This window comes from Alosa pseudoharengus, unplaced genomic scaffold, assembly GCF_046254945.1.
Source record: "Alosa pseudoharengus isolate Yale_2024_CS ecotype anadromous, Long Island Sound unplaced genomic scaffold, YU_APseudo_1.1 YU_APseudo_1.1_scf_12, whole genome shotgun sequence".
Classification (NCBI taxonomy): Eukaryota; Metazoa; Chordata; class Actinopteri; order Clupeiformes; family Clupeidae; genus Alosa; species Alosa pseudoharengus.
Genome location: NW_027468587.1, coordinates 8,676,846 through 8,690,513, shown reverse-complemented (window position 1 = coordinate 8,690,513; position 13,668 = coordinate 8,676,846). Strand labels below are relative to the sequence as shown.

General features: G+C 40.7%; 1 protein-coding gene across 3 annotated transcripts; it reads right to left on the bottom strand.

Annotated features, from left to right (window-relative positions):
- Positions 1-392: 392 nt before the first annotated feature.
- LOC143118873 (uncharacterized) lies at positions 393-13,391 on the bottom strand. Of its 3 annotated transcripts, none has more exons than XM_076280000.1 (2): positions 13,336-13,391; positions 393-5,122 (listed from the first exon to the last, which is right to left on the bottom strand). In XM_076280000.1, the coding sequence occupies exon 2, from the start codon at positions 5,066-5,068 to the stop codon at positions 1,313-1,315; it is 3,756 nt and encodes a 1,251-aa protein (XP_076136115.1). In that variant the 5' UTR covers positions 5,069-5,122; positions 13,336-13,391; the 3' UTR covers positions 393-1,312. The 3 variants fall into 3 exon arrangements, with proteins under 3 accessions (XP_076136115.1, XP_076136114.1, XP_076136116.1); XM_076279999.1 differs by having other exon boundaries at positions 13,179-13,389; XM_076280001.1 differs by lacking the exon at positions 13,336-13,391 and adding an exon at positions 5,315-5,356.
- Between the last annotated feature and the right edge of the window lie 277 nt (positions 13,392-13,668).

Below are 13,668 nucleotides of genomic sequence, written 5' to 3'. Positions count from 1 at the left end.
TGGGGGTAAGCCATTGAAAACCATCCTAGCCAAAGGTGTGAGGTTAACTCAATTATATACATAGGACAAAAGGCTATCTGGGTAGAAGCCAGATTAATTTGCATTGAGACTAGCATATAATGACTTGAGTTGGTAACTTTTAGTAGCTCAAGCAGACAGGATGAGGTAGTTCACCCAGACAGGACGAAGGAGAGAGAACTCCAGAGAATATACCGAGGGGCAGGCATAGGTTGAACCTTTGTGAACTTTTGTGAACCTTTCTACCATTTTACACTGGAATAAACCACGTTGCTGTATCAATTCAAAAAGAAAACATTTTCTATTTTTTCTTACAAGGCATAGGTTGATTTTTGATGATTACATAATTTAAAGACTAGTGAAACATATTTTGTGTATGCTGTATTGGCCCCAATGTGAAGTCCACTTTTCAAATGCATAACAACAGTGTACTGTAATACATTGATTAAAAATGTAAATGAAATTACTATTGCATTCAAAATGTATTTCCAATATATGGCAAGGGGAACCTAGATCTGAGAAGAGTATGTGTTTTATAGTCTTTGCTTGTTCTCTTTTTTGTGTTGTCTTGAACATGAACAAGATTAGATACAAATCTTCTAATAAATGGTGTAATTCCACAGAATTATTAATGATACAAATACAAAAAGTTTACATTGCATTTACATACAATATCTGGTTAAATGTGACCGATACAGAAGATTTTACACTAACAAACTTGGCACACAAAATGGTAGATTATGTTAAATCACCAATGCTGGCAAAACATTAACAGCAGATGCTTGCAGTTGAACATTAATGTACATAAGGAACTACTTTCTAGATTTTTTTTCTCCAAAAAATATTTAAATCACATAATATACAGATTACAGAACCCTAAGAATTACTGCTCTAGGTCATCAACCTTTCCACAACTCTCATTCTAATGAACAGTCCTTCAGTAAAATCATTTTTAAAAGGTTATTAGTGAAAAGTTATTGTTCAGGTGCTTTGGGTTGTGTCATGAACAATGAAAAGTCCTCAGAACATATCAAAAGTAGGTATTCTTTGCACTGAACTGGATGTTTGTACTTCTAGCATAATCAGGGATGAAACACTTTAGTATTTCAGAGTAGTTTTGAGGTCTTCTGAGGCCTTATTAATAGGACTTGTTATTAAGTGTCAGATCAGTGTGTGCACCTGGCAAAGTTTTATAGAAGAATTTGACAAACAAGCAAGTTGCGGTGAAAACAGACACAATGGACAGGCTGTCATCACACTGCCGATTGGATAGAAGTTCAAACGCTCACATGATCTATTCTACCTTTATGACATCAATCTGACCCCCAGGTATGCGATGGACCTTCCGTCTGTGGTCTTTTAATGACTGCAGCTTGCTGTAGCTTCGATCACAGATATGGCAACTGAAGACCATGGGCTGGCTGTTGTGCGCAGCATCCACAGCATTACTTATCTGAGAGTCAAGCATCCCTCCCGGCATGTGATGAACCTTCCTTCTGTGGTCTCTCAGAGATTGCAGAGTTGGGTAGGTTCTTCGGCAGGCTTGACAGGTGAAAGCAGGTGCCTGGCTGTGCATTAGCCTGAAAGATTCACCTGTTTGCATCTCTGGTCCTCCCCCAAGAATGCGATGAACTCTTCTTCTGTGATTTCTCCATGCCTTTTGAGTAGGATAGGCACGATGGCAAATCTGACATCGAAAGATGTTAGATGAGCTGCTTTGCACAGCTCCTAAAGGATCAGCTCTTTGTGGAACATGACTTCCTGCAAGTATGTGGTGGACTCTCCTTCTGTGATTTTTCAGTGACTTTAGTGTATGGTAGGTTCTCTGGCAAAGCTGACAGCGGAAGAAATTCATCTGGCTGTTTTGTACTCCCAAAGTCTCACTAGTTTGTGCTACATTGCCTCCTCCAAGTAAGCTATGGACTTTCTTCCGGTGGTCTTTCAGAGACCTCATGCTGTGGTACATTCGAGGACACATATTGCAGCGGAAGAATTTAAAGAGTTTATTGTTACTGGTTATGGTTATTTCCTCCCTGGATTCAACACTTTGCAACTCCTGCTGTTCTTGTACAACACCATGTGCCATCTTTTTGTGAACTTCCAAATCTTCTGGCTTTTGGAAACCTTGTGGGCACAAGCGACAACTGAACACTTTGTCTTGGCTATGAGTGATAAGATGCCTTTTAAGCCCCTCCACAGAGGTGAACCAACGTATACACACAGGACAGCGCATTGGTTTGACGGAAGGTGTACATGTGTTACTCTGCATGTGCAGGTCTAGTGTGTAAGTCGAAAGGAAGGACATCCCACAGCGAGAGCATGCATACCCCTTGGGTGCAGATGCTTCACCATAGCAACTCAACCTCAGGTGCCTCAGTAAAGAACGCCGTGTCTTAAAAGTCTTGAAACATTTAGGGCAGCTAGAAGGTGCTGGGGTCGATGGCTGCTGGCTGCTTAGCTGTGCAGTGGACGGCTGCTGTGGACTTGGGACTAAAGACTGCTGTTGCCGGAAAGACGCAGCATTGTACGGCTGTGACTGCTCCTCAGGAGCTGATTGCTGTCGGTATTGCACATGTGACCTCAGATGAGCCTCATACTTCATCCATGACTGCAGGTTTTCTCCACAGTGAGGGCAAATGTAAGACTCCTGGGCATGCATTTGCAAGTGCTCAAAAAGACGTCTGGGACACGTGAAGGCCGATCCACACTCACAAGTCACTCTCCTTGGAAGGACAGATGGCAGTGACATGATTCCCCAGTTTCTGTCACTGTTTTCAACGGTAGGCTCTTGCCTTTTGGATGGATTCTCAGGTAGTGGTGGCAGGACAAAAACATTCTCTTGGCTGGCTGTATTATACGACCCTGATGGTTCATTCTGCATTCTTATTCCAGTCGGACAACTTCTCTTGTGAGTTTTCAAACTGTCCATATGACTAAATGTCTTGCCACACTGGCTGCAATCAAAGACTTTCTTAGATTCAAAGACTTGTGTCTTATGCCTTATTCTCCCAACAGCACAAATCTTTAAATGTTTAGTCAGACCGTAGTTGCGAGTAAATGACTTGTGACAGCGTCCACAAGTGAAACGCTTCACATGAGCATTAGAAAGAGCACTTGGAATGTCCTTATTTTGTGCTTTTGAAACTGCACTGCCTTCAACCAACATCTGATGTAACACATTATTTTTGTGATCATCTTCATCTGCCTCAATTAACACATCAATTTCAGCCTCCTCCACTGGAGAGATTGCTTCCCTCTCCTCTCCCTGGTCTTCAATGCATATACCGTCATCATCATCATCATCTGGATGTTCTGTTCCAACATGCTCAACTGTGTCAGTAGGCACAATGTCATCTACTAAGACTATCTCTTTTGGCTCGGATGTTGTAGACTCAGCAGAATGTGGACTGAATGACTCTTTAGGAGAATCAGAATCATTTCCATCCTCAAAAGGATCTTGCAAAACCTCAAAACAATTTTCATTATTTGGTTCTGTTTGATGTTTGTCCACATCGACAGACTCTGCATTTAACATCTCTTTCTTTACTTGAGGCTGACCACCTGTGCCAACACCAACACTCATGTACTTGAGTGGGTCCACATCACTTCCATTAACTTCCATGTCTGGGCAATCATTCTCCACAGCACCAAAAGGATCTTGAGCAGAGTCTGTCAAGGAGGAAATAAACCGACAGTTATGCTTTTTGAGAGAATAGAAGCGTGTATAACTGCGATTGCACAGAGGACAGTGAAACCGAGATGGTTGAGCAGCTTTAAGGAACAGTTTAGGAAAGCTTGGTGATTCCTTCCCCTTGCTGAAGAGGTCCTTGACAGGTGCTCTGGAGCAGGTGTGGTTATCAGCACCAGATGAACTTATGAAGAGCTGCTTGCAACGGCGACAGGATTTCAGCCTTTCTTTTCTGTGCAAGGCATGATGCAGTACGAGCTTGTCTACGTCACTGAAAATGCGTTTGCATTGACCACACTGGTAATTTCCTTCAATGTCTTTATCACTGGCAACAAACCTTTGCCGAGTCTCAAGAAGAACCACAGGACAATACCTCCTAGCCACAGATACAGTTGGTTTCTTGGGTGAATGCTTACTATACACCATGCGCGGAAAAGTGTGGAAAGGCCTTCTTACGGAGGGTCTTAACTGTCTCTTGGGGGATGACGTCATATCTGACCCGTCTGGTGTTCTCACATCACTGGAAGATCCCTCTAATTTGTCCGAGCCCAGTTTAAGCTCAGGTGGCTTGTTAATGTTCATGTATGCGTTGGCCAATATTTTCATTACTACTTTATTGGGGGCTGGTTTCACATCTTGATTTTGATTCTGAAGAACCTCAGTGTTCTCACTGTGGGTGACAGAATTCTTCAATTCATCAACCTCAGCATCTGGGGAAATATTATTCGGCATCTCCATGTTGGCCAATGGCAAATCAAGCTTCGCAGGGTCTAACGCTTGCTCTAGTTGTTCAAATAGATTGGAATTCTGTTTGGGAATTCTGTTTTCTGTGGCCAAGTCCTCTTTTAAGTTCATTATAGAATTCCCATTAGAATCACAGCTGTTGGGTGGCATGTTTAAAGAGCTAGATGTCAAGCTGATATCAGTGCTGGCTAAGGAATGTCGGACAGGATAGCTGGTCACAGCCGTTGCAGAGGATTCCTCTTTCAAGCCCTGTGGACTTACACCTGACTGGTGTGTCTCAGAGTGACTCTGGCCTGATCCTCCTTGGTGGGATTTTTTATGCACCTGAAAAGTGTTGAAATCTGTACACTTCTCTCCACAATCACATTTGTAGAATTCTGGGGCCGTGGACGGAAAGATGGAAGCACACACATGCCGTTTTAAGAGGTCCCTGCTACCAAACACAGTTCCACAGCTGGAGCATGAAGGGGGTGGTGGTGGATTTGAATATTCGCTGGCATGACTTGCTTGATGCACTAGCAAGGATGCCAAACCATGAAATGTTACTGAGCAAGCCACACACTGATATGTCTTTACTGGTGGAGCATCCGAAGATCTGGTTTCTCCAAGTCCAAACATTTTTCAGATGTTAAAAACAAGGTTCAGTGTACATCCATAAAATACTTGGGGCACCTAAAAACAAGAACAGAAAAAAAAATACATTTAGGACATAGGAAATACACAGATATGAAACACAAAATGTTCAACTTGCATACCCCATCCCCTAAAATAAAATGTTCTTAATGTGTCTTTTCATTTGTGAAGTATTTCATAATCATCTTACATTTATTAATTCAGCAGAGACTTTTATCCAAAGCGACTTACTAGTATTGCACAGTTGCACAATACCTAATTATGACCGCTGCGCAGCGAAGCGGCGGTCATATAGGTTTAGTCAGATTTTTTTCTTTTTTTCTTGGGGGTACACGAAACTTGGTGGGCATGTAACCCCACATGGATAGCATGGAACCATCGTTTTTCGTTTTGATCTGTAGCCCCCCGGCTGGACTGGACCCCCCGAAAGGAGGGTAGGGCAGACACAGTTTTCTGTGAATATCTCGAAAACCGTAGGGTTTAGGAGGACCATTTTTTTTTTGTATGTTGATCTCAAGGGGCCATGTCAACCCATTCCATAACCACTCATTTCATGTATAGCGCCACCTAGTTAAACACAAAAAAGTAAAAATGAGGTGTTGTAATTGAAGGTATCTGTGACCTAACAAAGTCAAAACTGTACAAAATTGGAAGTGTAGGATCATTATGACACCCTCTGTATGCACGCCAAGTTTCGTGGAATTCCGTTCATGGGGGGCCACACAATAAATTAATTTATGTTACTATACACCAACTGGCCTGTAGGTGGCCGGAGACAGTTTTCTGTGAATATCTCAATAACCGTAGGGCCTAGGAGGTCCACCTTTTTTATGTATGTTGGTCTTAAGGGGGCATGTCAACCCATCCCATTACCACTTATTTCATGTATAGCGCCACCTAGTTAAAAATTAAAAAGCAAAAAATTAGGTGTTTTCATCACAATATCTCTGGCTGACAAGGTCAAAACTGCACGAAATTAAAAGTGTAGGATCATTATGACACCCTCCGAATGCATGCCAAGTTTTGTGTACTTTCGTTCATGGGGGGCCTTACAATAAAATAATTTATGTGTACATTTAGTGACGTACACCAACAAGGATTCCTGGGACACTGAAAAACCGGGGTACACAAAACTTGGTGGGCATGTACCCCCACATGGATAGCATGGAACCGTAATTTTTCGTTTTGATCTGTAGCCCCCCCGCTGGACTGGACCCCCCGAAAGGAGGGTAGGGCAGACACAGTTCTCTGTGAATATCTTGAGAACTGTAGGGCCTAGGATGACCATTTGTTTCCGTATGTTTGCCTCCAGGGGTCATGTTAACCCATTTCATGTGCACACATGTGCACAAACAGATACACACACACACACACATACATTCACAGTAATCATACGTATGACACATACTCACACAGTAGACATATGTACGCTTGCATGCACAGGCACATACGCAGGCATACACACAAGCACGCACACACACACACACACACACACACACACACACACACACACACACACACACACACACACACACACACACACACACACACACACACACACACACACACACACACACACACACGCATAACATAAACATGTACATGCACACATGCACACAATTCAAGAATTTCTCAGAATTATGAACAGGCAAGATGGAGGTGGGGTTGTATAAAATGAATTTTACATGTGAAATCTATGAACTAATCATGTTTTGGTACTTGTTGTCTAGCAGATACCAGTAAGATTTGAGTGTGGATAATGCAATTTAGTGAGACAGTTAGAATCATATAGGCCTTTCAGCGTGATTTATTTTTGTGGAAAAAATGTGCTGGACTGGGCGGCGGTCATATTTTGAACCGCTCTGCGGTACATCTAAGGCATCGATACTTAGAATTTCATTAGTATCGATACATAGAATGACAGTGGTGTTTCTCTGCCCAAACTGTACCATGGTGGTGACGTGCAAGTTAGCTAGGCTATGCATCTTGCAGTGTTCTAATGCATAGTTCTTCTGGAAAACATGTTTCTTCTAGGCTAATGATCTATCTTTAACGTAAATATTCAGTGTATTGAAGGAAAAATAGCCTAACTTGTGATTAAATCAATGGTGCTGGTCATTTTTAGAAATCCCCACATATGATTTCACTGCTTTCATGGGAGCTCAGCTTCTCTCTATGGGAGCTCAGCTCCCACTGGCTCCCATGTAATTGGAACCCTGTTTACTCTTTATTGCGTTATGTACATGTAGCTAGTGAATGTTTTATTAGGCTATGAATTAGAGTGTCATAGCGCAATCATGCATAATGACCACAGGTTAATTGCATACATCTAGAGAGTGTACGGTTAGCTTGCTTGCTAAAACAGCCCGGGAAGTATAAGAATGACCAGCGGCATTTTGCTTCACGTTGTTACATTGTGGTATCAAAACTATGACCAAGCATGGGAATGTTTTAAAAGAATAACATGACATTTTGCAATTCCTGATTTTTCCAAAACATATTCTGACATTATTTATTTACTAGCTAAACATAAATCGCTCATGGTACTAAAAAGCTCAATAGGGTGAAAAGCGCCTTGGTTAATTGAACATACTGGTGGTCTTCATCTTCTAAATGTTAACAGCTGATGAGAATGTACAATGAATACAGAAAAAAAGTGAAAGTGAAATCAAGGGCTAAAACGGTGGGCCGTTTATCTATAACTCAGCGTTTCTCAAACTGTGGGAGACATGCCATGTGGGGCGCGAACTGACGTGAAAAACAGGAGTTTTTTTATTTATTTTTTTATCTGTAGCCTGGGCCCAGGTAGCACCCAATGCGCAATGGACGCACTGTGTTATTCACAGGGAAGCGCTCGTGTCAAGGCAGCTTAGTTAGTCCCGACCTACATGAGATTTTGAACGTTGTTGTGAGAGTGGTGAATTTAATCAAAACCCGGCCCTTAAAAGCGCGTCTATTCTCCGCACTTTGCGAAGAGATGGTAGCTGACCAAAAGGCTGTACTGTTTCACAGCGAGGCAAGGTGGCTTTACCGAGGTAAAGTGCTGTCGCGCGTGTTTGAGCTCCGAGTCGCCTCTTCTTGGAGGAAGAGCGCATGTTTGAATCTGCAAGCACGTTCACTAATGAACATTTCTTGACAAAGCTGGCCTGTCTTAGTGATATATTTGATATATCTTAGCGATACATTTGAGTTAAATGTCCAGTTACAAGGCAAAGACAAGCACCTACCTCACCTAGCAAATAAGATTACTGCATTCACCAAAAAAAACTTGAGTATGGGACCTCGATCGCGACAGTATTATGCCTTTGAGATTTCTGAACGAAATCGCTGAAACGTCTGATTGGGAGGCACTCTTGTGATCCCATGTATTAAACAGTAGGCCTACATCACATCCCTGCAAAGTTTATTTCAAAAATATGAGCAAGCTGACGAGGTTTGATGCTGTTTAGAACAATATTATATTACTGGTTAAAAAAATGCTATTTGGGAAGAGTTTCGCTCATGGCCCTTAGCTAATCCACTGTTTGCTACTTGGGGCTATAGTATATACCGGGAGCTCTGTAGTGGTTGATCAACGAAAAATATGTCTCCATGGCTTATTTGATGTGTTTTAATGCAGAAAAACACCCTTGGGTCAATTCTTTCATATCACTTCGCAAGTAGTCCGGTCACTTTGTGCAATGGAACTTAATTCAAAAGTGGCTTCACTGGCGTGTCGGAGTCCTGTTCGCCCTGTCGGGACTTATTTTCCGATAATGACCGGCGTTCTACACATTATCCCTTACGTAATTACCGCTGCAAACATATAATTACCGCTGTCAATGGCAACAGGTTTTGTGCTTCTGATTTAAGTCTTTCATATCACTAGTAGTAGTCCGGTCACTTTGTGCAATGGAACTTTGTTCAAAAGGGAAATCAGACGGGTTAATTAGCTGTGTTCTAAAGAATGTTTGATTCAAGTTCACAGTTTGGTTTGCGAACTATGTTTGTATGAACTTGTTTCTCAGCAAAAGCTACACAAAATGGTAACAAATAAATGTAAAGAGACATATTGTGGAGTATTTTTTCGTTTTGGCAAGTAGCCGTATAATAAGTGGGATAATGCATAGAACGCTGGTCATTTTCGGGAAAATAAGTCCCTTCAGGGCGAAGCAAGACCCCTCCGCTGGCGTGTCGGGTCCGGTTCGCCCTGTCGGGACTTATTTTCCCAATAATGACCGGTGTTCTATACATTATCCCTTACTTTTTGTTGTTGTTTCAAGTAAAACAATATGCTTCATTATTTGACAATGATGTATCATATTATAGTATTGTTTATTTTTATTAGGCTGTTGATTAATTTGACATTGTTGTATATTATTGATATTCCCTTTAATGTTGTCTTACCATGCGATTGTTATTGTTATTATATTTGATAGAATGGACATTATTGTTTATTGTTGTTATTTTCCTTCATTTTCATTGTTTATTTTCATTAGGCTATTGATTGAATTGACATTGTTGTTTATTATTGCTATTCTCCTTAATGTAGTCTGACCAACATTTTTAAATTGTTCCCAGTTAAGTATTATATTGTTTACATTTAAGTATTATATTTATTTTTTTATTTTTTTATTTAATTACATTTAAGTATTATATTGTTTTATATTTGTATGTCACTTTGGACAAAAGTGTCTGCCAAATCCCATAACCATATCATGTGTGGGCTCAGAATTTAATGTTAATGAAGGTTCGTGTTTGAGTTGAGGTCATTGTATTTTGATTAGATTGATTTTGCTGAACACCTGTAAAACAAAAAAAACATACAAATACCCAATGTGTGGACAAGAACTCCCATATAAATTCATACCTATTTTGGCCCTACAAAATTATGTGATACCCAAGCTAATAGGATTCACAGGTAATGGTACAAAATGACTGTAACGAAAGTGGCCTATAGCATTCTTTCATACAAACATACGTGCATTTGTGGGCTTTTGGGTGGTAACCAGGCAGTAACCAAGTATGCCATGCTGTTGGAGATGCAAATAAATGCTGCATTGCAATCACATACAAAGGAGCTGGCTTAAGGGTTATAAAAGTATTTTATCATGTTTATTTGTATAATGAAAGCACCAAATTCATAGCCATCCATGTGTGTTACCTTCTGGCTCCTTGACTATCATTCTGGTAACTTTAACGGGCAATTTGACGTCTTTAGAACACATGTTGGAGGTGCAAAATGTTACTCCAGTCTAGATTTTTTGACATTAATCACCCCTATGATATATTGCTATTGTCTATCAAGTGCCTGTTTCGAAGTTAACTGATGGTCAAATCAACCAAAACTAGGGTTGCAAAGGGGCGGACAATTTCCGGAAACTTTTCATGGGAAGTTATGGGAATTTTGGAAATATAAGTTGAAAACCATTGAATTAAAGGAAATTATGAGAATTAATGTAAATTTATGGGAATTAGCTGGTAATTTTGTGGAATTCACACAAACTGCTTCATTTACAAACATAAATATAAACATTTTGTTTCATAATAAGCAATATGATTCGTTCGTTAGTATTTTCGATTAGCTTAGGCCTATCATATGACGCTAGCTAGCATGCTAGTGGGAATCCCATTCTCTGCCTATGGTTTACTAGCGTGCTAAGATAGCAACTCCGAAACCACTAAACTGCCCAAGGTACACAACACCACTCAACAACAAAATCCAATTGGTTGGAACATTGACTGACTATCGCTTTGTAGTCAGAATCCCAGAAAATGGTAAAACAAATAAAATAATTATAAAAATAATGACACAACATATCAAAACTCAGATTATGATTATTTATAAAGTTGTCAAGCTAAATCAGACCAGCAATATGACCATATAGTTATTAGCCTTCCCATTAGAGCTTAAAGCAAAATGACGTACACCCATTTGAATGAGGACAAAAGTGATGACAAGCCCACAACTGGGCAAACTTCCCCCAGTTTCCCACCAGTTATTCCCACATGAGATGACGTTCACAAGTATAAGTAAGTAAGTATAAGTATATATACTCTTTTGATCCCGTGAGGGAAATTTGATCTCTGCATTTATCCCAATCCGTGAAACACACTCAGCACACAGTGAACACACGGTGAGGTGAAGCACACACTAATCCTGGCGCAGTGAGCTGCCTGCAACAACAGCGGCGCTCGGGGAGCAGTGAGGGGTTAGGTGCCTTGCTCAAGGGCACTTCAGCCGTGCCTACTGGTCGGGGATCGAACAGGCAACCCTCCGGTTACCAGAGCCGGACAGTAACGGAGTACATTTACTTGAGTACAGTACTTGAGTACAATTTTGAGGGATCTGTACTTTACTCGAGTATCATTTTTGGGAAGTACTCATGACTTTACTCAAGTACATTTCAGAGGCAAATATTGTACTCTTTACGCCACTAATTTCTATCCATAACCGTGAGTACCCGTTACTTCTTCTAATAAAAAAGGAAAAAATAAAAATCTCGGAAACCCTCAATTTGTTGTTTCCCTCTCAAACGTGATTGGATTGTGCAGGCACCACTGATTGGGACAGCCTATCAGCAATCACCTTCAGCTTTCCGCCAAAGTCAACTCCATGGTCAGATTTAGATAAGAGACGAAACCATGGACGAAACAATGGATGAAGACGCAGCAGGTTACTGGATGCCGGGAATGTGCCAACCCGTGGCCCCACCTCGCCAGACTATTTCAATTTGCTTAAAAAGTTAATGATAGTTTTCGCTTCAAGTGTTTCAATTACAAAATACTAATTTGTATTTGAAATACTCCCCTGGCAACATGGTAAAAAGATGGAAATGACTTGATTTTACTTTTATATTCTCCAGTCCAAGGTATTAACATTAACATTTTTCATAACTCCATGTAGGACGTTTCTGTACATAAATGTAAGCACTGTAGCAGTAGTAATGCAATATTTAGAAAATGCACTCTTGTACTCTTGATACTCAAGTACTTTTAAAAACAAGTACTTCAGTACTTATACTTAAGTAGACATCTGACTGTTGTACTTTTACTTGTACTTGAGTAAAATTCAGCCAGGGGTATTATAAGTAATGAAGCTGTGTACTCTGTCCGCCTCTGCCGGTTACAAGTCCGAAGCGCTAACCAGTAGGCCACGGCTGCCCTATAAATGACGTTTTCACTGGGGGAAAATGTTTTTTCCATACGCATGAACGCACCATAGGTTTCCTTTATGTCTAGTAGGCCTAGCCTATGATTGCTGTGTGCATGTGATTGACGTATGATGTGCAGGGTAGAAATTCAACTGAATTTGCATTAAATCAGGTTGCTTTAACTAATATTATGCTGCAAGATGGGTTTTTATCGATTATATTTCAGTTCCCTGTTATAGACTAACTTGCCATATTAAAACATAACAGTTATTCCCGTTAATTCCCATGGAAAGTTTCCAACTTTGAAAATGTTGTACCCCTAATTTTGCACCCCTAACTAACCAAAACTCGATGTTTGCACCTCCAAGTGGTCTGTGACATAAACTTGTGTGAAAGAATAGCCTTACAGACAAGTTATTATTTTCTTAACATAATTCATCAAGTGATTAGACCAACTGTTATTCAACCAGTAGGCTAACATAAACAATTCAATAGTAGCCTAAACAATGACCATGTGGCACATTCTGTTTTCTGATTATCACAGGTGTAGGCTACAGTAGCCCACCCCCGAAAATCATCCCTGTACAAGACCAAGACCTAGGCCTGGCCACTGTACATGGGGGGGGGGGGCAATTTCAGCTGAACGTGAACTGCAATGTAAATCCCTAAATGTTACTGACTTTTGGCTGTCTAACTCCAGTGCGAGAATTATAGCCAAGTTGGGAGAATCATTGAAGCAAAACGAAGACAATAATTTAACACTGAAATCAGGCTATTAGCTCTAGTTTGCTAGGCTAAACTGGCGAGACACATTTGCTGGACGCCGTTGAGGTATGATGGTATGAGAAAAATGGACAGGCAACACTGAACATTTAAAAACGTACGCAGCACGAAGACAAAACAATACAGTGCTCTGCTTTGGTGTCAACTATGCTGTAACTGTTAGCTGGGTGGGTAGCTACCTTCTATCCTGTAGGCGCGTTACGCACTCATTGCCGCATACAATGACAACGGGAGAGGTGAGCTTGCTGCTGGATGCACGTGAGGTTACTGCTCATGATAATTTGTTTTTCCGTGCACGCACTTAGTACTATAAAAACATGCAACTGTAAAACATACGCGGTCTAGTCAGAAGCGCAGTCCTTCCCTGCAGAGCCAACCACAATGTCTCTGCCGCCACCAAGACGCAAGAGCAACGTGTATCCTGGAAAATAATGTGTGCTCTCTGGTGGTGTGGAGTAGGAAATATTACAATCTAGTTGAAGAGAAAGAAAAAAACTGGATTTATAGTTTTATATAATTATTTATTTCTATATAATTATAGAAATTATAACATTTTCTATATGAGGAAAATAAACAATAGGCCTAATCATCTTCAGGCAGCAGCTTTTGTGGTAGGCCTAGTTTTAAGATAACTATTATAACACTGGCCTGTCATCTCCAATGAGAGTA